The sequence below is a fragment of the Peromyscus californicus genome, unplaced genomic scaffold, assembly GCF_007827085.1.
Source record: "Peromyscus californicus insignis strain IS unplaced genomic scaffold, ASM782708v3 Scaffold_4__1_contigs__length_199733344, whole genome shotgun sequence".
Lineage (NCBI taxonomy): Eukaryota > Metazoa > Chordata > Mammalia > Rodentia > Cricetidae > Peromyscus > Peromyscus californicus.
In genome coordinates, this window is record NW_026294562.1 from 191,199,489 (window position 1) to 191,222,422 (window position 22,934).

General features: G+C 38.0%; 1 protein-coding gene across 1 annotated transcript in view; it reads left to right on the forward strand.

The window, feature by feature from the left end:
* The window catches only part of LOC128094428 (vomeronasal type-2 receptor 116-like), a 32,000-nt gene extending 15,074 nt beyond the window's left edge, over positions 1 to 16,926 (forward strand). The window contains exons 2-6 of the mRNA XM_052712807.1: positions 6,321 to 6,612; positions 6,952 to 7,758; positions 8,390 to 8,617; positions 10,058 to 10,181; positions 16,001 to 16,926. Of these exons, the coding sequence (XP_052568767.1) occupies positions 6,321 to 6,612; positions 6,952 to 7,758; positions 8,390 to 8,617; positions 10,058 to 10,181; positions 16,001 to 16,926 (2,377 nt within the window). The remainder of the gene's footprint in view (positions 1 to 6,320; positions 6,613 to 6,951; positions 7,759 to 8,389; positions 8,618 to 10,057; positions 10,182 to 16,000) is intronic.
* The last annotated feature ends 6,008 nt before the right edge of the window (positions 16,927 to 22,934 follow it).

Sequence of the window (22,934 nt, forward strand, 5' to 3'; positions counted from 1 at the left end):
AGGCGTAGCCTTAGGATTTTTGCCTGCTGGCCTGCAGCTGGAGCTCTTGGTCCAATCAGTGCTGATGAAGTCTCTGTCTCAAGAAGCAGCTGTGGTCTTGGAGGATGGGTTTGTTGGGAGGATTGAGTGGGGCTTGTAAGTTACAGGATCTGATGGGTGTGGTAGTCAGGCCTGCCTGTAGGACTCCTGCCTCCTTGCCTGTAACTGGGGCTGCAATGGGTAGGTGTATTGTGGAACAGGTTGTGCCTGGGGCCTGAGGACTAGAGGCTGGGGTGATCAGCTAGGAGAACAATGACTCACATCTTGGTCCAATAGGAGCCAGCTGGAGTCTGTGTCTCAGGAAGTAGCTACAGTCTCAAGGGACGGGTCCATTTAGTAGATTCTAATGAGACTTTTGTTAAAGTTTTTTTTATTTGTTTGTTTGTTTTTAAAGTACTATTTATTTTTTTTTTACCTGCATAGAACTCTAGGATCTATATGCCCAATGAAGTTTTTAATCTATGTCTAACACTTCAGCTGTTAATTGAAAGATTTTGGCTTTGAAAGCCATTGTTGGACCCCAATGCTTGGAGAGACCAATTCAGGCAACCAGTTCTTAAAAGGGCTTTTCAGCCACTATTTGAACAGTTTCAGTCTGGGTAGGGAACACTTCTACCCACCAGGAAAAGGGATCTTTAAAAACTAGTATGAATTTTTATCATCATCCAGAGAAGGCTGGAGTTTGTGAAGTCAATTTTCCTATAGTTTGTTAGGGTGTTGCTCTCTTATTTGGACCCCTTCATGTGTAAGAGCTCTCTATTTTAGATTCAGTTGACTACAAAACTGGCATCTGGCTCAGACATCCCATGCTAGACTATTGAGTCTAGCTATAGCATACCTTAGTCTAAGCAACTCAGAAAATTTTGTGGTCCCCAGAGGAGTACCCTGGTGAAGGTTAGTTACCAACTTTCCTGCCAGTAGTTACTGAGAGAGTAATCTTTTCTTCTGGTGTCCTCCATCAACCTGTGTGTTTGAGCTATACATTGCTTCTCTACCATAGAGTCTCAGTCATGGCCATGTGGTAGTATGTACTGAGAATATCAAGAGTCCCCACTAAGGGTCTAAGGGCCGGTTTGTTGACAGCCAGGTCAGCCACCCAGAAGTAGAGAACAGCAATTTGTAGAGGAAGCCAAATAGTCTCTAGGAGAGCTAAGATTTTTTAACGTCCTTTTTCCCAGCAGTAAGTAGCCTTCTTCCTCTCTATGGACATGGCCAGTAGCAAAAGCTTACTGAACAATGTCTGTGTGTATGTTGGTGGACATTCTTTTTCCACATCAGAGATCCTGGGTAAAATCAATCAGTTCTGTTCTCTCATCTGAGATACTTTGCTTGGGCCCAAATCATTCTGTTTCAATTAAAATAACTGTTGCAGCTCCCATGTACCTGGTTGTATCTTTCACTTCTTGACAGTCATGAATGAAACCTATGTCATTAGGAAAAAAGGGTAGACAAATTGATGGCAGTGGGTTTCTCAAACCAGACTTGAGGGAGAGCCAGGAGAAGGGCCTGGTACTGTGTCACATAGTCATTAGAGAGCCAGTGTCCTAGTGCTTCTCAGAGGAGGGCCTCAACTATGTCATGAGGATGTGTGAGTACAAGATCTTGACCCAAAGTTAACTTGTTTGTGTTCTTTCATTAAACTAGCAGTAGCCACCAAAGCTCTTAGAAGGGTGAGCCATCATGTGATTATAGTATCCAACTGTTTGTTGTTTCCATGTCACAAAATAAATAAATAAATAAATAAATAAATAAATAAATAAATAAATAAAATGACAGGCATAAAAATGAAACAATAGAAGAAAGAATGGCAAGCAGGCAGGACAGAAGGAGGGAAGGGAGAAAGTGAGGGAGGGGGAGGAAGAAGGGAGGAAAGGACAAAGAAAGGAAGGAAAGAATGATAAAAAAAAATAAGAAATTGGACTTCAGGAAATCAATATTTCTCTACAGCAAATTAGATAGTCACCCATGAAAAGACAGAATACAGAACGGGATAAATATTATCTGCTATAATTTAACAGAAGGTTGGTGACTAGATTATATAAAGAACTCAAAAATTTTAAGATCAAGAAATAAACAAATTAAAATGTAGCATGGATAAACAGAGTTTCCTCAAAATGTGAAGTACAAAGTTTTGATAAACAATGATTTAAATGCTCAACATCCACAGCCATCAGGGAAACACAAATTAAAACTAATTTCAAACTTCTTTTATCCCAGCCAAAATGGCAAGGTCCAAAAAATCAAAGGATGACACATTACCATGGATTTTGGGAAAAAAGAAAACCTTATTCACTGCTTGTGGGATCAAAAACTGGTGCAGCAACTGAGTTTCTACTTTAGTAACTATTCCTTCACATACCATCTCTTCAATTAACTACTTAGGGATTCTTGTTACAGGGTCTTTTAACAGTGTTAGGGACTCTGATGTGGTTCTTTGATTGAGGAAGAGTTTGCAAAGCACTTCCTTTTCTGCGGATGTTCACTTGTCTAAGTACCTTCTAACTCAACTCCAAAGACTTTTTGAGATTACTGGAAAACCACTGTCAAGTCCAGTTTTGTTTCCTGTGACTTTTAATTCCACAAAAGTGAACAAAAGATGTCTAGGCATGTTTCCCATTTTTATGTTCATGTTTTTTATATGTTTTGAGATGATTTTTACCGTGGAATGAGAACCTAGGGGTGAACTTCGACTTTATGTCTGTTACATTCTAGTTACCAAACCATCTCATGGAAGAAAGTGCTTTGTCCAGTTGACATTTTCTGCACTTCCATGATGAACCACAATATTCTATGGATGTGGATGGCACTTTAGGCTTTAGTTTGTCCTGTTAATCTATAGGTAACATCATTTGTATCTTCTGAATATATTTGGTGGGAAACCCCTTTGGTCAGATAGCAGAACAGCTTATCCTGCTGGTTTCTTGCCCTTTCTGCTTGGATTACCATTTCCATGCTTTTGCTGTAAGATTGTCTTTCATTGGCAGTGAGGTAGATATTTTTGTTAGAATGTGGCATTTGTGTAGATGCACATATTTATGTTAGTGTACATACACAAGTGTGTGCCAGAATGTGGATGACAGAACTCAACCTATGTTGTATTTCTTGTGGACCCAGCCACATTCTGGGGACAAGATCCACATTGTCAGAGAGTTTACTGAGATGGCTAAACAAACATGACAGCAAGATTGAGGGATCCACCCTAACCATAACTCCAAAACTGGAACTGAAAGTTTTCACTACTGTGCCCTGTGTGAAGCATGAGTACTAGGGATCAAACTCAGGTCCTCATGCTGGAATGGCAAGCACTTTCTTTAGTGAGCTGTCTCCCAAGCCCAGTTTTCATATTATTAGATTCAAAGTTACTATTTTATATTCCTCACTGACTTTCATTTTTAATTTTAGTTATCCCATTCTAGTATTTCTTCCAAATATCCCCACATTTCCATAATTAGACATTTATTAATAGCATAAATATCTTAGTACTTTGTTTTTGATGGATTTATATTATTACTAAATAGCCAGGGTTCCTCTGAATCATTCTGTACACACAGATGCCAGGCCTGCTTTGTTTTCTCATGAGCTTAAGAAGTTATTCATCTCCTTTTCTACAGAGCCTATAAACATGAAGAAAATAACATTGCATATTCATGAATCACTAAAAGTATGTCAAAGTAAGGATGAACTTTGGCACACAAATCAAAGAGCAATTTACAAAATGCAACCACAATAAAACAAAACTTTGTGAATATTATATTTTTCATGTGTAATGTCATAATTTCCTCCATGTGTGAAAATTTGGTCATTACAGAGTGCAAGTTATTTTCCTTCTTACTGATTAATATTAAGAGAATGAGTAAATAAATCAGAAGGTAACATTCTGGCATTGCAAATGTGAGAACTGAGTTTACATCTGCAGATTTCAAATGGGGAGGAGGGCATTACAGTGAACTTGTATAAACCTGTTGCTCTTTTGGTGAAATGAAGGACAGAGGCAGGGGAATTACTGCCATCCCATGAGCTACAAAAAGACATAGTATTAAATAAGGTGGATGATTATGATGTCCATCTGAAGTTGTTTTTAGTCTAGCATCCATTTGCCTACACACACACACACACACACACACACACACACACACACCTGAAAGAGAAATATGTACACATATCATACAAATACACATATAAAAATAAATTGTTATAAAAAATGTCAACTGCTCTTCAGACATGTTGAATAAGCTGATGTTCTTGAATTAAGCAGTATCTTAGTAACTGGTGGCTTGATCAAGAAACATTTGTTTCTTGTGGCTGTACAGATTGAAAGTTGAATACCAGGATATTTGAAGATCTCATCCAAATTCTTGGACAGAATTTATCACAGGTACAAAGCCAACAAATTAATCCCTTTGGAGCTCAAGTTATTGAGAGGTACACATTCAGGGTTATACAACATCCTAAAGAAATAAAACTAAGACCATTTTAGACATATGGAAACTTAATATAGTAGAAGCTTCTTAAAACACATTAACATGCATTAAAGGAATCCCAATGGAATCACCAAATAATAGGGGAGACACAGACACAACTAAACACTTCTCACCACAAAATGAAACTTACAATGGGTTAATTGAGTTGTTGGCCAAATGTGCCCTAAGGAAATGATCAAACCACCTGGCTACTGCCAAGGCTATTGGTTGCTCTACACAAAATGTAGGTAAGGCCCTAATGCTAGAGACAACATTGACATGACTTGTTGAACATGGAGAAGTTGAGTTGGTGCCAATCTAGAGTGTTTGCTCCTATGAACCTGGAAAGTACTCTGTGTACTACCGAAGGAGAAAGGTAAATACCAACCTAGCTATGAATGCTTCAATCTACAATGGTTCCCTGACTGCAAGATACACTGGTACAACAGTGGTACAAAGCTTGTGGGAACAACCAACCAACATCTGATTGGATTTAAAATCGACTCAATCAGATAGACTCCATCATTGCTCAGGTGGCCAAGAACATGACACTAGATAGCCCACAGACCTAGGAAGAAGCCAAAAACTATTGTTTTGCTGAAGGAATGTAGAAATAAAATGACTCCTTGGGGCATTCTGATATCTTCATAGATACGTGTGTTACTCAGCCATCATCAGAAAAGTTCCCTGCAGAAGTAGCACAGTCAGTCCTACATGGGATGTATCCATATAATCCATTCCCTTGGGTCTCAAGGAATGCAGCAGAAGAGGAGGTGGAAACATTGTAAGAGCCAGGGAAGATGGACTACACTGAGGAAACAAAGCCATCTAAGCACAGCAGGACTGGTATACATGTGCGCTCAGATAAACTTGGAAGCATGCACAGGACCAATACCAGTATAAGATAGATGCAGTGCTTATGCTGAGAGACGAAGTGGACACAAACCCTCATCTTTAATTCAGAAGCTATCTCAAAGCTATTACAAGCCCCCATCCCCAACCTAGTGGTAAATAGAAAATTTATATTTCTCCATGGGAGTCTTGTTAGGTATACAGAGTATGCCTAAGGGTAGGCCCCACGCTCAGTAGTAGATATGAAAAAAATGAAGCTCAATGGTGTTTTTGGAGGTTAATTTTTTAAAATTATACATCTTTTGTGTGCATATTATAGTTTCTGACTTTTTGTTCTTGTGGTTTTCTGTATATTAAAATGTATGTCTCTGCCTATTTATGTGTTCCTTTTTCTTTGGCACTTTTTCTTCTAGTCATTTGTTTGTTTTGCCCAATACTGGTTTGTTTATTTTTTTAAATTATTATTATTTTTTAGATGCCTGCTTGTTTTCTAATGAGAAAGAAAGGAAAAGGGTGGATTTGGGTCAGAGGGGTTGTGAGAAGGACCTGGGAGGAATTGGTGGAGGAGAAACTGTAATTAGGATATATCACATGAAAAAAATCTATTTCAATAATTAAAAAAAAACTCCTAATTCCAGCAAATGCTAGGGAGATAATTAAACATAGATATTTGGAAACAGAAGCATTCAAACTGTAAAGACCATTGAACTAAACTTACACATATATCATGTGTTGTGTCTTTAATTTATTTCTATTTTATATGCATTGGTGTTTTGCCTGCATGATATCTGTGTGAAGGTATGAGATCTTGGAGTTAAAATAGTTGTGAGCTGCCATGTGGCTGCTAGGAATTGAACACAAGTCCTCTAAAAGAACATCAACTGCTGTTAAATGTCGAGCCATCTCTCCAGCCGCATGTGTTGTTTCTTATGAGTCTTTATCCTAAATATTGTTCTACCTTCTATGCAGGTTAAAGTTGAGGAACTACCAATGTATTTTGGCCATGATGTTTGCCATTGAGGAGATCAACAGCAATCCCTATTTTTTACCCAACATAACCCTGGGATTTGAGGTCCAGAATGTTCCAGAGGGTCAAAGAAGCACTATGGACAATCTTTTTGTCTCACTTTCAGGCTCTGGTTATGCCATCTCTAATTACAGATGTGCAAGAGAGAGCATGTCAGCTGCTGTTCTTACGGGACCATCATGGGCAATATCCGAATACATCGGGACACTGCTGGATCTTTACAAATTTCCACAGGTGAGAGAAGGTGATGGGACAGGACATGATGTCAGCTCTACTTGGCGACATTTTAGGTGAGGGAAAGCAGGGAAACAAATCACTCTTAATGAGAAGAGAAATGATGCAGACTGTTGGAGATGCATCTATGTTTCTACAGCATTGACTAGAGAGAAAGGAAAGGTTGAAGCAGAAATAGTACACTATTGAACCTCTGAAAATTTTCTGTACTTTTTTGGAAAACCCATAGGAAGACAAATTTGACCTTCAAAGCAGTATTCTCCTACAGGCTTTGAACCATTGCTGTAGAATTGAGTTGAATTTTGTGACAATGTTCTTTCTGATTGTTTTACTCTATAGCTTACTTTTGGACCTTTTGATACTACCCTCAGTGAACAAGGACGGTTTTCTTCCCTGTACCAGGTGGCCCCCAAAGACACATCTCTGAAATTTGGCATTGTGTCTTTGATGCTTCATTTCCACTGGATCTGGGTTGGGCTGTTCATCATAGATGATCACAAAGGTGCCCAGATTCTGTCAGATTTGAGAAATGAGATGGAGAAAAATGGAGTCTGCATAGCATTTGTGGAAATGATCCTAGTCATCAGGGGTTCATCTCTGACCACACCCTTAAAAAATCAGATGCCAATCCTGGAATCATCAGCAAATGTGATTATTATTTATGGGGACACTGATTCTCTGTTAAGCTTAATAGTAAATATTAAGCAGATGTTACTCACATGGAAAGTCTGGGTCCTCACCTCATACTGGGATGATTCCAAATTTTTTAACTATTTTCTGTTGGATTCATTGCATGGGGCCCTTGTTTTTTCACACCATAAGGAGGACATGATTAATTTTACAGATTTTATTCAGACAGTCAGTCCTTTCAAATACCCACAAGACATTTACCTTCATGTATTGTGGCACTTATTCTTCAATTGCTCATTTTTGAGGAAAGACTGTAAAATTGTGGATAACTGTCTGCCTAATGCCTCCTTGGGATTCTTGCCACATAACATATTTAACATGGCCATGAGTGAAGAGAGTTACAATGTGTACAATGCTGTGTATGCTGTGGCCCACAGTCTACATGAAATGATGCTCAATCAAGTACAATTTCAAACTCGTGGAAAAGGAAAAGAGATGGTATTCTTCCCATGGCAGGTAATGCTACTTATGTAATATTATATCATCAGCAACATAACACACTAAGGGTTTATAGATGCAGTCAAACGAGACAATACATATTTTAGATTATTTTATCAAAAATCTTAAGGGAAGACTTTGCAAGGAGGAGTCTGTTTTAAGTCAAAATACAGTTGTATTACAAAGGGTCATACAATATTTCCAGGGTAATTTTTTCAATATAAAAGAGTCCATTACCAAGAGATTTCACACAACAGATAGGGCAAAGACAAATAATTGTCTCAATGGACCTGAAGACATCTAAAATGTTTATGTTATGAAAGTTATCATTCATAAAATCATTCATTTTATATAGTGAAATTCTAAGTATTTTCAAAACTTAATTTTCAAAGAAGGGGAGACTTTTCTCCATGCGCATTCATGATTTAGGAATGCATCATTCTAAGTTTTCCAGTGGAAAAGTTTTGGAAACTTTAGGAGCATAATGATATTTCCATTATCTTGAGTATCATTTTTTTGACGTGATTGGTACCTATTTCAAAGGTGCTTTTCATAGTAGTGATTAAAATCAAGAAGAGATGTTCCCTTATTCTGCCTCCGTTGTACTTCTCTGGAGTTTATGTAACATAACAGCATGCATCTCTTTTAGCTTCACCCTTTTTTAAAGAATACACAACTCATCAATCATGCTGGAGACCATGTGGTTCTGGATTGGAAAAGGAAATCACATGCAGAATATGACATTCTCAATTTTTGGAATTTCCCAGAAGGTCTTGGGTTAAATGTGAAAGTAGGAACATTTTCTCCAAATGCTCCAGAGGGCCAGAAATTGTCCTTATCTTCTCACATGATACAGTGGGCCACAGGATTAACAGAGGTGGGTTTCATCTTACTTCAGTATTTTGATCTGTAGTAAATTTCAAAAATATATTTCTGTGTGTCACGACCCTTCAGTGTTTACACAGGGCCCATTTATAAACACATAATTGTAGCTAAAAGTTTTCCTTTGTCCTCCCAGTTCCCGCGTCCTTGCAGTCCCACAGCTGCTCAGACCGAAATGAACACACAGAGGCTTATATTAATTACGAACTGTATGGCCTGTTGGCTCAGGCTTCTCACTAGCTAGATCTTACATCTTAAATTAACCCACTTCTATAAAACTATACTTTGTCACATGACTCATGACTTACCAGTATCTTTACATCTTGTTTCTCATGGCGGCTGCTGGCAACTCCTGACTCCACCTTCCTCTTCCCAGAATTTTCCTCTCTGCTGATCCCACCTACACTACACTTCCTGCCTGGCTACTGGCCAATCAGCATTTTATTTATTAACCAAATCAGAGCAACAAACATTCACAGCATACAGAAAGACATCCCCAGCACTAATAACCAATAAAAAGAATTGTCTTCATACCTAATTTTGCTGGAAGAACTGTTTATTTTCCAATTTGCTCATTTATTTAACATCATAAATATAGCATGTGTCATGATTATTTCTATCACTGGCATGAGTAACTTGACAGAAGATTTATTTTGATTCCATCTTGGAACGTTTCAGTTAATGGTCAGTTGGCCTTTTGCTTTTAGACCCCTATCAATGCAGAAGAACATGATTGAAATGTATAAACATGTTACTTTTTCTTTTCTTGTTGTAAAAAATGCTACCTGACAAATAGTGTAAGAGGATGTTTCTTGTTTGAGGGTATATTCAATCACTGCTGGAAGCCATGTTTTTAGATGGCAGATGTAGCTGTTCACATTGCATCAACAGTCAGGTTTCAGAGACAGCTGAATGCTACTGTTCACCTTCTTTCTTTTCATTCATTCAGGGACCAGGGCCAATAAATCAGGGCCACTCACATTAGAGAAGATTTTTGATCACAAGCAACCCAATCTAGAAAAATTTTTACAATAATTCTCATAGGTTTTTTTTCCACAGTGGTTCTAAAATAAACCACTATCATGGAAGACAAGATGAACCATTATTATGGAAGAAAAATTATTCACTTTTGTATCCAGGAGTCAAGAGACAGTAGGTTTGTAGTCTCACCAAGACATGTGACCAGGTACCTAAATTTTTACCTCTATGCCTCACATCATAATCTTTGAATAATTTTCCAATGAAATCACATTATTAGGGCCCATGTTGACCACATGGGCCTTTGCATAGCTCACCCTACTAGTAGAAACAATTCAACTATCTGCATTTAGAGACAATAAAAACAAATTAACGATTCCATATTTGAAAACTCTCTGCCTATTACACATTCCATAAAAACCTGAATATTTGCTACCATTCATTTTATTATTCTCAGATTCCTCAGTCTGTATGCAGTGAAAGCTGTGATCCCGGATTCAGAAAAAGTCACCAGGAGGGCAAAGCTGCTTGTTGCTTTGACTGTACCCCTTGCCCAGAGAATGAAATTTCCAATGAGACAGGTAAATGTAAATCATGCAGAAAACATTTACAGCCGTCCACATCTGTAATATCTATGCAAATAAAAAATACCTGTAAGGTTCACTTCAGTGAAAACAATCCTCTTCCTTCCAGCTGTTAGTAAAGCATGGGTTACAGTTCATTTTTCCTTCTAAAATAACACACCTTTGACATTGAGATTTATACCTTCTTTGTATTCTTGAACAATTGTGGACATGACTGTATTACAGAAAACTGCTCTTCCCTCACCAGAGTATTATGCTTCAACTCACCATGCCACTTGTTTTAGTGTCTTTTTTATTGCTATGAAAAGGCACCATGACCAAGCAACTTATAAAAGAAGGCATTTCCCTGGACTTACATTTTCAGGTATTTAGAGTCCATGAAGGCAGAGGATAGTCATGTATGATGTTTTGAAGAAAAAGCTCCTCATAGACTCATATGTTTGAATACTTGGTCTACAATTGGGAAACCATTTGGTAAGGATTAGGAGGTATGGCCTTGTTGAAGGAGGCCTGTCACTGAGGGTGGACTTCAAAGTTTCAAAAGTCTACTTCATTCCCAGTTAGCAATCTCTCTTTCAATCTCTCTCTCTTTCTCTCTCTCTCTCTCTTTCAATCTCTCTCTCTCCCTCTCTCTCTCCACACACACACACACACACACACACACTATATATATATATATATATATATATATATATATATATATATATATACATTTATATATTTGCCTCATTGACTAAGACAGTGTGACAAGAAGAACAGTTGAGAATCCACACACTGACAAACAAGTATGAGTCAGTAAAGACATACTGTGAATGGCATGATCCTTAAGGTCCTTCCCCAGCAACATGTCTCTTCTATCAGGTGGGAAATATCCTAATCCTCCCCAAATAATTTCACCAAGGCAGAAGGCACAGAAATTTATGACATATGATAGACATTCTTATTAAAATCACCACATTTTACTCCCAACCCCTGTACTCCTATGAGCATGTCATAATTTTAAAAATTCATTTAATCTGAGTTGAAATGTCCCCCTAGTCATTCACTATCTCAATGGTATTTAAAATTTAGCCTTATTGAAATGCAAGGAAATCTCTTAATTGGTACTCCCTACAAAATAAACAGACAAACTACATAATTCTCCCAAAGTGTGGCACAGAATATATATTAGGATTACAAAATAGAGAAATAGGGGTATAATGAAGATATAATGTACCAAGGCAAGATCAAAATGCAGCAGAGAATACTTCTAATCCTGTAGCTCCATGTCTGTTGTCAAAAGCCTGAATGAACTTTCCATTCCAGCTTCAATGCCTTCAACATACTAATGTGTGTTGGTTCCACTCTCTATCTAAACCTCTTCTTGGCAGATATCTCATAACTGTGGCATATCTGAACTTTGGGTTCTCCAAAATAAACCAATCTTAACTTTCACAGCTCAAACAATGGACCTTCAAGATGTGGTGGTATTGTGTTCCCCAAAATATTTTGCACCTTAATAAACTTATCTGGGGTCAGAGAGAGAACAGCCACAATATTAAACATAGAGGATAGGCAGTGGTATCACACACCTTTAATCCTAGCATTCCAGAGGCAGAAATCCATCTGTTCAAGGATACAGCCAAGCATGGTGACTCATGCATTTAATCCCAGAAAGCGAGCCTTTAATCCCAGGGAGTGATAGTACAAAGCAGAAAGGTATATAAGGCGTGAGAACCAGAAACTAGCAGTATTTGGCTGGTTAAGCTTTTAGGCTTTGAGCAGCACAGTTCAGGTGAGATTCATCCTGGAAAAGGAATGAGAAGCTTCCAGTCTGAGGAAACAGAATCAGCTGAGGAACTAGCGAGGTGAGGTAGCTGTGGCTTGTTCTGCTTCTCTGATCTTCCAGCATTCGCCCCAATACCTGGCTTCAGGTTTGATTTTATTAATAAGAACTTTGAAGATTCATGCTACACCTTCATGCACTATATATGTGTGGACTCTTCAGCCTTAAGTCTGGTCTAAGCAGATTTTAAATTTTGAGGAAGATTCTGTAACCCCTTAACTCATGTATCCTTCAAGAGTCTACAGCTATTAATTTATGGACAACACTGTCAATTTCAGCTGTCTCTGTGGGATGGGGTCCATTCCCTTTGAATAATGTTTGAAGCAGGGTCCCTTTGCTCTTACTTCTTTAAGAGCGGAAAATTCCTTAGATCTTTTCTTTTTCACCAATTGGAAGTTTAGCTAGGTGGTGTATTGCCCTAAACATACCCTTCCTGTCATTACAATGTGGATCAGGCCTCGCTTTAATCTTATATCTTTCAGCACAAACTGTGGCACCAAAATTGAATTCCTTGGTGCTCTTTTTCTTCTAACTGCGAATTCCAGATTTTGTTGTTCTGTTTGTTTGTTTGTGGGATTTTTTTGTCCCACTTACTGTTTTTAATTGTAGACCTGCATAAGCATGATTACTAACCACTACACAAGTACATCAATTTTAGTTTGTTTTGAAATGCTCTCCATAAATTAAATCAGCCCATTATTTTTTTATTTATTCCCAGGTATATTTGTAGGATAAGGTCACAGAAATGTTCTCAAACCCAGTTGCAAATATTGTTCCTTCCTGAAATCTTTTGATCTGGGCTTCCATATTCTGAATTGCCCTATGTACTGCTGTCTTCCAAGCTCCTACTAGGATGTTTTATTACATCTACTTACAGTGTTCAACTGATTTTCTAGTTCAAAGTCCCCAATTCTTCCACAGTTGTTCAAACAAACCACATGGTCAGACCATCATGGCAACAGACACTGGTACCAACCTTGATACCAGTTTCGTATCTATTACTGTGACAAGAAACCGTGATCAATAGAACTTATAAAATGAAGCATTTAACTTGGAGCTTATGGTTTCAGAGAGTTCGAGTCTATGATGGGGGAGCAAATGTATGCCAACATGAAAAGATGAAAAATCACATCTTCCTTCATAAGTACAAGGCATAAAGAGCAATGATTTTAGTTCTTTTGAACTTCAAAGTCCTCACCCAGTGACACACATCCCCACAAGGCCACGCCTCCCAATCCAGCCCAAATGTTATATTAAGTGGGAACCAAGTATTCAAACAAATGAGAATGTTGGGGTCATTTTTTTAAAAAACCACCACTGAGTTGAACATACTCCAATTAAGTATCAATTCTTCATAATGATCACAATAAGGACCATTTGTGGTTTTCACTTTTACATCTCCAAATTCTTGGAGAAGAGCATGGTTCTGAAAATATAATACATCAGAGGGTTGTGTTTTATTTCATAGATAGATAGATAATACATGAATGACACATAGAAAATAAAATCTAAATCCATTGCATGTGAATGCAATTGTGTCATTACATGGAACAAGAAGAGAAATCTCACACAGATTTACCTTGCTAGCATTTTTATGAATATTCTTTTATTCCTGGGATATTTTAATTGAATAATTACTATCTAGAAAAGATTAATGGACTTACATTCCTTACCTCTATAATAGAGACTTTCTAAATTTTATTTTTTTATAATTGGAATCATTTCTTTCTATATATGTACAAAGAGCTAGTTTTTTTAGCAAATATATTGACAAGATGGACCACCTCATCATTACCTTGGATATGTATGACTTTTACACACTGGACATGTATGAGGTTCATGTACTTGTTCCATTTGCACAAAGGGGGAGCACTTTACCCACCACAGCCAAATCCCATACAGCTACATGTTAATAACTAGCTTTTAAAAGAAAATGACGGCCAAGGATGAGAATAATGCACAAATATTAGACAGTTTAGAATTAAATATGGTACTAACCCAAATACTGTAGGGAAATCTTAATCTATTCTGTAAAGAAAAATTGTTTAATACTGTGTAAAGAATTTGCATAGCTGATATAGTGCATGTCTTTCTTTAAAAAGAGATGATGTGCAACATATGAAGCATTTATTATGAACTAGGACATTGACAGCAAAATCAATATCCAAATACAGAAGAGGAGTAACAGTGGAGGAGAGAGACATGAAAGTACAGTGTAAAAGTATAACTTCAGAAGCTAATGATGTGGGCTTGAGAGATGGCTCCAAGGTTCAGAGCACTGGCTGCTCTTCCAGGGATCCAGGTTCATATCCCAGCTCACAACATTCTGTAACTCCAGTTCCAGGATGTCTTATGTCCTATACTGGTCTCTTCAGGGACTGGGTATTCATGGTTGCCAGACCTGTAAAGGACCCACACATGTGAATTAAAAGTAGACATTTTATTTTGAAATAAATGAAATGAGCATAGGTAGGCAAGCTGAAGAAATTGGAAGGACAACAAACAGTACTAACAAAGAGAGTTAATGCTACTAAAAACCGAATTAATTTTTTAATTCATTAAAAATACCAGCAAAAGTGAAAATAAAGTCTGCACAACGGGACTGAGGCATATAAGAACCCACAGAGACTGTGGCAGCATGCACAGGGTAAATCCAGGCTAAATCCAGATGGGATCAAAGCATGAAGATGAAGAAGTGAACATGGTTCCCACCCTTACCAAGAACATTTCTGCAACCGATGCTCACTTGCTAAAGAAAACTAAATTTTCCCAATGAACCATCACTGGGTATAGTAATAACCCTTAAGGATAGGACTGTTGCCCAGGGGTAGATGGCCAACATAAAATGACCTCAGATGTATCTTTGTCTCAGTTTGTTTTCTTTGGCCTGAATTTTTCTTTATTTGCTTTGTTTTTATTGGACTTTTCCATTATAGATTGTTTTGAAACTTTGTGTTTTTATAGTTTGTGTATGTGTGCATATATGTGTGGATATATGCATGTGTGTCTATTTGTGCATGTGTGTAAGAGAGAGAGACAGAGATGTTAATTGTTTGATTTGGTTTGATGGCATTTTATTTGTTTCTATTTTAAAGAGAGAGAGAAAGAACATCTGTGAAATTGTATGTTCATGGAGGTCAGGAGGATCTGGGAGGAATAGGGGAGGGGAAAATCATGATCATAATATATAGGGAATGTGAATTGTAACATGATGATATAAAGACAATTAAATATATATATATTGAAAATAAAAAGGTACATAAAATGTGTACATTATTAATGTATTGAAAATTGGACAGAAAAATCCATGTGCATATATTATAATGTAAGAGTAAATTGATAAGCTATCAGAATTATAGTGTTCAAACATTGTTAATGAAGATTTTAAAATATATGAGCAGTTCTGTATTTATTCATTGCATAGATACTATTGTACAGAATTATGAGAACAGTGTTACTGGTGAAGTGTTTCAAGGCTCCAAGAAGTTAAGAATACTAATTCACTCAGGCTTCTTTAGAGAATGAGGACACAGAGAGCATCATGGAATTTACAAATGTGGATACATTTGGGATACATATAAGAGAACTTCGTTGTAAGATAAGGATTTCAAGGACATTCTCTCTATCACACTGAAATCCTGTGCCCTTTAAAGAATGGAGATGTATTGATGAAGAGGCAATGTCAGCCAAATTAGGTTAATGCAATATACATCAGTGCTCTAATGACTTATAAAACAGATACAACAGTGTCTCTACAGGCAAGGATACTATATGAGTAACAACAGAAAAAGCATTCAGGCTGTTTAATTTGTGTCAGCATGAAGTAGAAGGCAAATCAAGTTTAAGGATATTCTCTAGAAAATTCTTCTGTATTTGTGTCTGAAACAAACAAATGTTTCAGATTACACTGCAATATTCTGAAGCTGGGAAGTGACTTAGGATAAAAAGAGAAACCTGAGTATGCACTCATGATCACCTGCATTTCTGCCAGATGTGGACCAGTGTGTGAAGTGTCCAGAAACTCACTATGCAAATACAAAGAAGAGCTACTGCCTACAGAAAAGGGTGACATTTCTGGCCTATGATGACCCCTTAGGGAAGACACTCACCTTCATGTCCCTGGGCTTCTCCTCACTCACAGTTGTTGTTCTTGGGGTGTTCCTGAAACACAGAGACACTCCCATTGTCAAGGCCAATAACCGGCATCTCAGTTACACCCTGCTCATCACTCTGACCCTCTGTTTTCTCTGTCCCTTGCTTTACACTGGCCATCCTAGCACTGTCACCTGTATCCTGCAGCAGAACACATTTGGACTTCTGTTCACTGTGGCTCTTTCCACTGTGCTGGCCAAAACTCTCACTGTACTTATAGCCTTCAAGATCACTGCTCCAGGGAGAATGAGGAGGTGGCTGCTGATAGCAAGGGCCCCTAATTTCATCATTCCCATCTGCACCCTGCTTCAAGTTGTTCTCTGTGGAATTTGGCTGGCAACCTCTCCTCCATATATTGACAAAGATGCTCATTCAGAACATGGGCACATCATCATCATTTGCAACAAAGGCTCAGCTATTGCCTTCTACTGCATCCTGGGATATCTTGGAATACTGGCCCTAGGGAGCTACCTTATGGCTTTTTTGTCCATGAATCTGCCTGACACATTCAATGAAGCCAAGTTCCTGGCTTTCAGCATGCTGGTGTTCTGCAGTGTCTGGGTCAGCTTCCTCCCTGTCTACCACAGCACCAAGGGGAAGGTCATGGTGGCTATGGAAGTCTTCTCTATCTTGGCTTCCAGTACATCACTCTTAGGCATCATCTTTGTCCCCAAGTGCTACATCATATTATTAAGACCAGAAAGGAACTCACTTCACCACATTAGGGAGAAAACATATGCTAGGAGGAAAAACCTTAAAACCTAGCTCCCATGTTTCTTAAATTAAAGAACTTTGAAGCATGATTGTTCTTCACTATCTGAACACTCACATATGAAGTTATAATTTGGTTTTTGATCCCATAAGCTGTTATTTCTTTAGGTGATCATATTAGACTACATTAATTCTGTATCCATCTTTTTGTCACATTGAAATACAAGCAGCATGTTGAGTCCTCCTCTTGCATTCACTATTGCTTTTGTGTTTTGGTTTCATTTGCTGATGAAATATAAATTTGTGAATTCTTCCACTTGGATCATTCACATACATTATTAATTTGACAACTGGATATCAAAAAATATTTACTCTATCAACTGTGGGTGCTCACAAACATATTCAAGTCATGTATGTAAATATTCTTCAATGTTTTGTATTTGACATTCAATACAGCAAATTTGTGTCAATATAGTGTATTGTTTCTGAAGCCCATAAGACACTTCACCAATTTATCGTGCTTTCTTATGGTATATAATTATATTACAAAGAAATCCAAAATTTCACATACTATGTAACTTTTCATGATTATACTATACCAGGTTACTATATATTAAGTTATTGCTAATATAGGACCTCATTTTATAACCCAACTACAAACGTCAACCAAAACAGCCAATTTGCAGTCAGTGCATGGAGGCACTCTTTGAATTGTGGTGATGTACATAAAATGTGTGGCTATAACTGCTCCCACTTTGTATTCATTTCTCTTTTTGATTCTAAACATCTAAGCAGCCTTTATCTCATCACTTCTTCACAGACCATGACCTTTTATTAAATTGATGCATATTCTTTCAACTCACACTTTGGATTGGGAAAGCCTTTCACATCAGGAGGGCATTTCCAGCCATAATATTGGAGGCTTCTCCATATCTAGGACTTCAGATGGAGTCAGCACAAGATCCTGTGCCTTGGTGCCTGTCTGTGTATTGGGTGTATGTGAACTAGGGTGTATGTACGCACCATGTTTGAGAAAGTCAGACCAGTCAGGAAGACTAGTTCAAGAAGTTTAAATTAGAAGTCATAAAGGCAAGGAATAGCACACATAGAGTCCCCGTAAGTGGGACATATTGCCTTACCCATCTACAAGGGCCCAGGAATCTTCCCATGATGCACTCCTGTCATTCATAGGGAATCCCACTTTTTATCTTCAAAGCTCAGCTACCTAGTCCCTTCAAATAGTAGCTTATAGATGTTCTAAAATGTCTGTGTAAGGATCATGGCCTCCAGTTAAGCTTCCTTATCATAGAAGACTCCACAACTATTAACCCAGACAGTTAGGACTCTGCTGAAAGTCCAGTGGTGGCAGTTCTCAGCTGGCACCATCTGGTCACCAGATGTTCTGCGCACCAGATCTTCTACTGAGAATGTGTAGCTTGTCAGAGTAGTCACACCTGTTATTGGCTAGAATGATCGTGGTCCTGGGAAAGGTTAGTAGGTAAATATTAGTATATACATGAGAGAAGCAGGGAGGCACCTGTCACCTCCTACCTCTTCTATTCATCCATCCACAAAGGCTGAGATCCTCTCTTCACTCTGCCTTACTACTTCCTGTCTCCTCTCTGACAATTGTCCTCCAAACCTGTGTGGTTAATTTAGGTCAGCTAGTGGCCAGCTCTACCCTCTGACTCCAGGCAAACTTTATTTTCAGAACACAATCAAAATATCACACATTCCCCCCTTTTTGTCTAAATGAAAAGCAAAGGTTTTAACTAACATGATAAAACTATATACAAAAACTACAATAACTATATACAAATATATAAAGGCAACAATTACATTAACAATGTTCAATCAATTTGTACTTAACAAATTCAGAGAAAATACTCCATTATCTATTCTCTCTTGGTGAGTCCAAAGTGTTGTATCTAATTCACATTCTATCCTAACTAGTATTACCAACCCAAAATTATCCTTTTATATCTCTCAACTTTATACACTTCACACCTCTTTTGTTAGTTTCTTGTTAACAAGGAAAACTATAACTATAAATACCTAGTCTTCAACTTCATCAGAGACCTGAGAAGGATATAATATTACCCGATCAAGCAGAAAGTGCAGTGCAAACAACTTCCAAAACTAAGAAATGACAGAAATAGCTGGCTGCCTAGACAGTCACCCAAGATTCCTCTGCAATGTTGAGGAATGTGTCTTTGGCCTATAGGCCTAGAATGTCTGATAGACTTGTCTGTGAAGCAGGGATTTTGAAGGACTGTCCCACCTTGTCTTGGCAAGGTTTGGCAGTCACTCTTTTGTGTCCTGCTTGTCCAATTTGGACAACAACTATCAACAGTCAAGGCAGGGGCAGTTTCTTGCCCAGTGGCTAACTTTTGCCACAATGAAAATAAACTCCATATGGAGTTTCTTTGATGCTCATCATCTTCTCTGAAGTAGATTGGTACTGCCAGGAGCAGACATGTCTACTTGTCAAAAAAAACCCTTATGTTATTAAAATATCTTAAATGCCATATTCTGTAGACCTCTGAAGTTTTTGAAGACCATCTATCTATCGAAAATACATCTCTGTTTCACCTTGAAAACATACCTACATGACTACAAGTTTGGATATAAGAGGTGACTATCTACTAACCTGTATTTCTTTATTATCCCAAATAGTTTGTAACAAAAACTTTCAAGGACTAGAAATTTAAATTACATTGTTAAATAAGTTGCATAAGTATAATACCTTAAACAAGAGTAGAAATGTATGTATAGTATGTTGTAACAAAAATAACCTAAAATTTGTATCAATATACAAAAATATCTTTAACAAGATTAGAAATATATACATTATAACAAAAATAACTTCAAATTTGTATCAATATAAAAAATCCATACCAACATAAAATATTTAAGACTAGTAGTTGCTGTTTGATTTAAAAGTAGATTCAACAATCTATCCTTTTATCTTATCATTTTTATATTACCCCCTTTTTCTTTTCAGAACAAGATCCTTTGTTCAGCTTTTTCCTGAACATTTCCAATAACAACTTGAAACCAACCCCCCTAAACAATGACCAATATCCATAGTCCACTGAACAACCAACTCCCCCCACTACCTCTTAGGAATATGGCAACATGTTCTTAAAATTACTTCCTTTTTCTGGGGGTGACAGCATCTTTAGGGAGCCCTGAAAAAAATTGGGATAATTGTCAAGTCCTGGAAGAGCTGCTGTATCATTTGTTCTCCCATTTCTGTGTAATGAGAAAGGGCAGGGCTTATCTCAAGTCGTGGCTACAGTAGTCTGTGAAGCTGGACCATCTCAGCTAGCCACCTTGAAATTGTCTTGAGCAGTTTGTAGTCCAAAGTTGATCTTTGGTGTGTTGTCAGCTTAGTGGCTTTACCACAGTCCTGAATCAACCTGAATCATCGTTGTGGGGTTCCATCCTCCTTTGGAGACTTCAAAAGTCACTGTTAGGCATGGTCTTGGTTCACTGCAGAAACTTAAATTTTTAAATGTCATGTGCAGCAGATTTCAAAAAGGTTAATGGACCATAATTTGTTATTTATGTTGAGTACAAAAAATTAATTCCTAGTTACCTGATAGAGACTCAAACATGAAATCATAATCTATATGACCATTAATTTTATGAAAAAAGTTGAAAATATATATATATTACTTTTATAAGTTTTAAGATAATATTTATACCTTAAGTTTTAAAGAGTTAAAATAAAACCAAAGAATTATGAGATTAGTGGCAATAGACTAGTCCCTTAATTTTGGTTTTTCTTCTGTCCCATATCAGGTGGTTCTTCTGACATGAGACAGAGATTTTGGATTTTCCTTTAACAAGCATGATTGGGTTTAGAGAAGGGGCAAGCCACAATTCAACTCCAAAACCAGCTTTAAATTTTAATTCAACTGGGCTATTAAAAGACCATTTACACTATATGTCTGTAGAAATGAGCAGAAACAAACATTTGGGGAGATTTATGAAATGTTATCCTGTTAGAAATATGATATACCAAGAGGCCAATTTACTCTTTTTCTTGGGACATTTTCTCTGGATGATTCATCCTTTTTTTCAGATGTCTCATTTATCCAGTGGTCTTCAGATTCCTTAGTTGGATTCCTTCATTCTCCTGGAAATACAAAAACAAAACCCTGCCCCAACCTTAACTTTTGGGAGTTTCCCTTTTGGCAAGTTATATCTGATCAAATGAAAAGCATTCATTAATCTTAAAAATTAGTTTAGATTGAATGCTCATGCTGTTTGATGAACTGCTACCTCTTCTAATCAAGAGATCTCTCTTGCTTGAATCTAATATTTATCAATTTTGATGGCATCCATAGCTTTTCTTCTCCTGTGGAAACAAAAGAAAAACCTCTTCTCTGATGTAACACATATCCTCTGGTTTCCATTCTGAAGTCAACACATCTCTAAAGTATATAGGCTGATTTAATTCAGCTGTTTTTTTCTACTATCCAAAGTCTCTCTGAAGCTGTTGTTTCTTTCTCATTAGTTAATAAAACATTGTACAATCTATCTCTGGGGGGTCTCTGTTATCCCTTTCTGTTTATTAAACATATCTTCTAAGGTACAATTAGATCTTTCTATAACTGCTTGTTCTGTAGGATTGTTGTGGTATACCTAAAACATAATTTATGTTATAATATTCAAAATAACTGTTTCATTTTCCCTTGTTCATCTGCATTCTTTAGTTCAATGTCAGCCTTTGACACACCTTCTGTGTACTCCAGAAGGCAGGGACCTTCTTTTTGAGTTATCTCTAGAAAAAACAGGGCCCCAGTTGATAGCACTAGCCAAGCAATTTGGCATGGCATCAGAAGTGGCACAACCCTCAGACACCAGCATGACCATAGGTTGTGGCCCAGACCCTGGCATCCATGTGGGCTCTGATGGCAACATAGACATGGGCCAAGGACATCAACCTAGACACCAGATGCTGCAGGACTATGTACCCAGACATGGTACTCAGTGGCACCCAGGGCCAGGTTGTCACCATGGGCCTAGGCAACTGCACAAGCAAATCAGACCGGCATGGCCCCTGAGGAAGTATGGCCCACACACACCAATTTTTCCCCAGGTGGTGGCCCAGACCACAGACCCCTGTATGGCCCGCAATGATGTCAGAAGCCACAGACAACACCACAGACCCCCTTGGCTGCTCTAGGGTCCCTGCTCAAGATCTGATCCTTAGTCATAGCTCAGACCTAGACTTCTCCCTGGACTTGGGTGGCCAGCTGGCCATTCATGTCAGCCTGTTCCTCACCACCTTCTCCTCTCTAGATCTGCTTCTCTTCCAAGCCCACAAATCATTCCTCCTCTCCCACCTACCCACCATATACTCTCTCACCACAATGATACCCAACCACCTAGTGCCAGGGTTCTTGGTTGTTTTGTAGGTAGTGCTTTGGCTGAGTACTGCCCAGTCCAGCCATAAGAGATGGCAGAGAGATGTTGCTTTTCCTTTCTCCCATGACCAGGCCTGAAGATGTCAAGGAGTACTTGGTGTGATGGTACCTGGTTGCCTGGCACCAGAGGACTGTCTTGCCTTGTCTTGGAATGGTTTGGCAGTCACTCTTCAAATTGAGTGTTCCAGTTTGATTTGAGAGTGACCCCATAGGTTCAAATGTTTAAGTAATTGGTCCATAGCTTCTCTCCCTCTGAAACTGTAATCCCCCAGTCTGCTCTTTCTTCTCTAAGTTGCCAGGTAACAGAGTTTTGTCAGAGCAACTGAAAAGTAACTAAGACAGAGATTGGTACCAGCAGTGAGGTGTTGGTGTGAAAGGGCCTTACCATACAGGTTTTTGGGGGAAGGTGAAAAGATTTGAGAACTTTGAATTTGGAATGCAGTTGAACACTGTGAGGCTCAACAGATCATGCTAATAGGAACTAAGAGCAACATGGAGTACATAGGCCAAGCCCAAGAGCTTTCAGACAAGAGTAATATTAAGAATTGGATTAGAGACCTTTCTTGTCATATGTTAGTAAAGTGAAGCCAGTATTTCCAAATCTCAACTTTTTAACTTCTTATG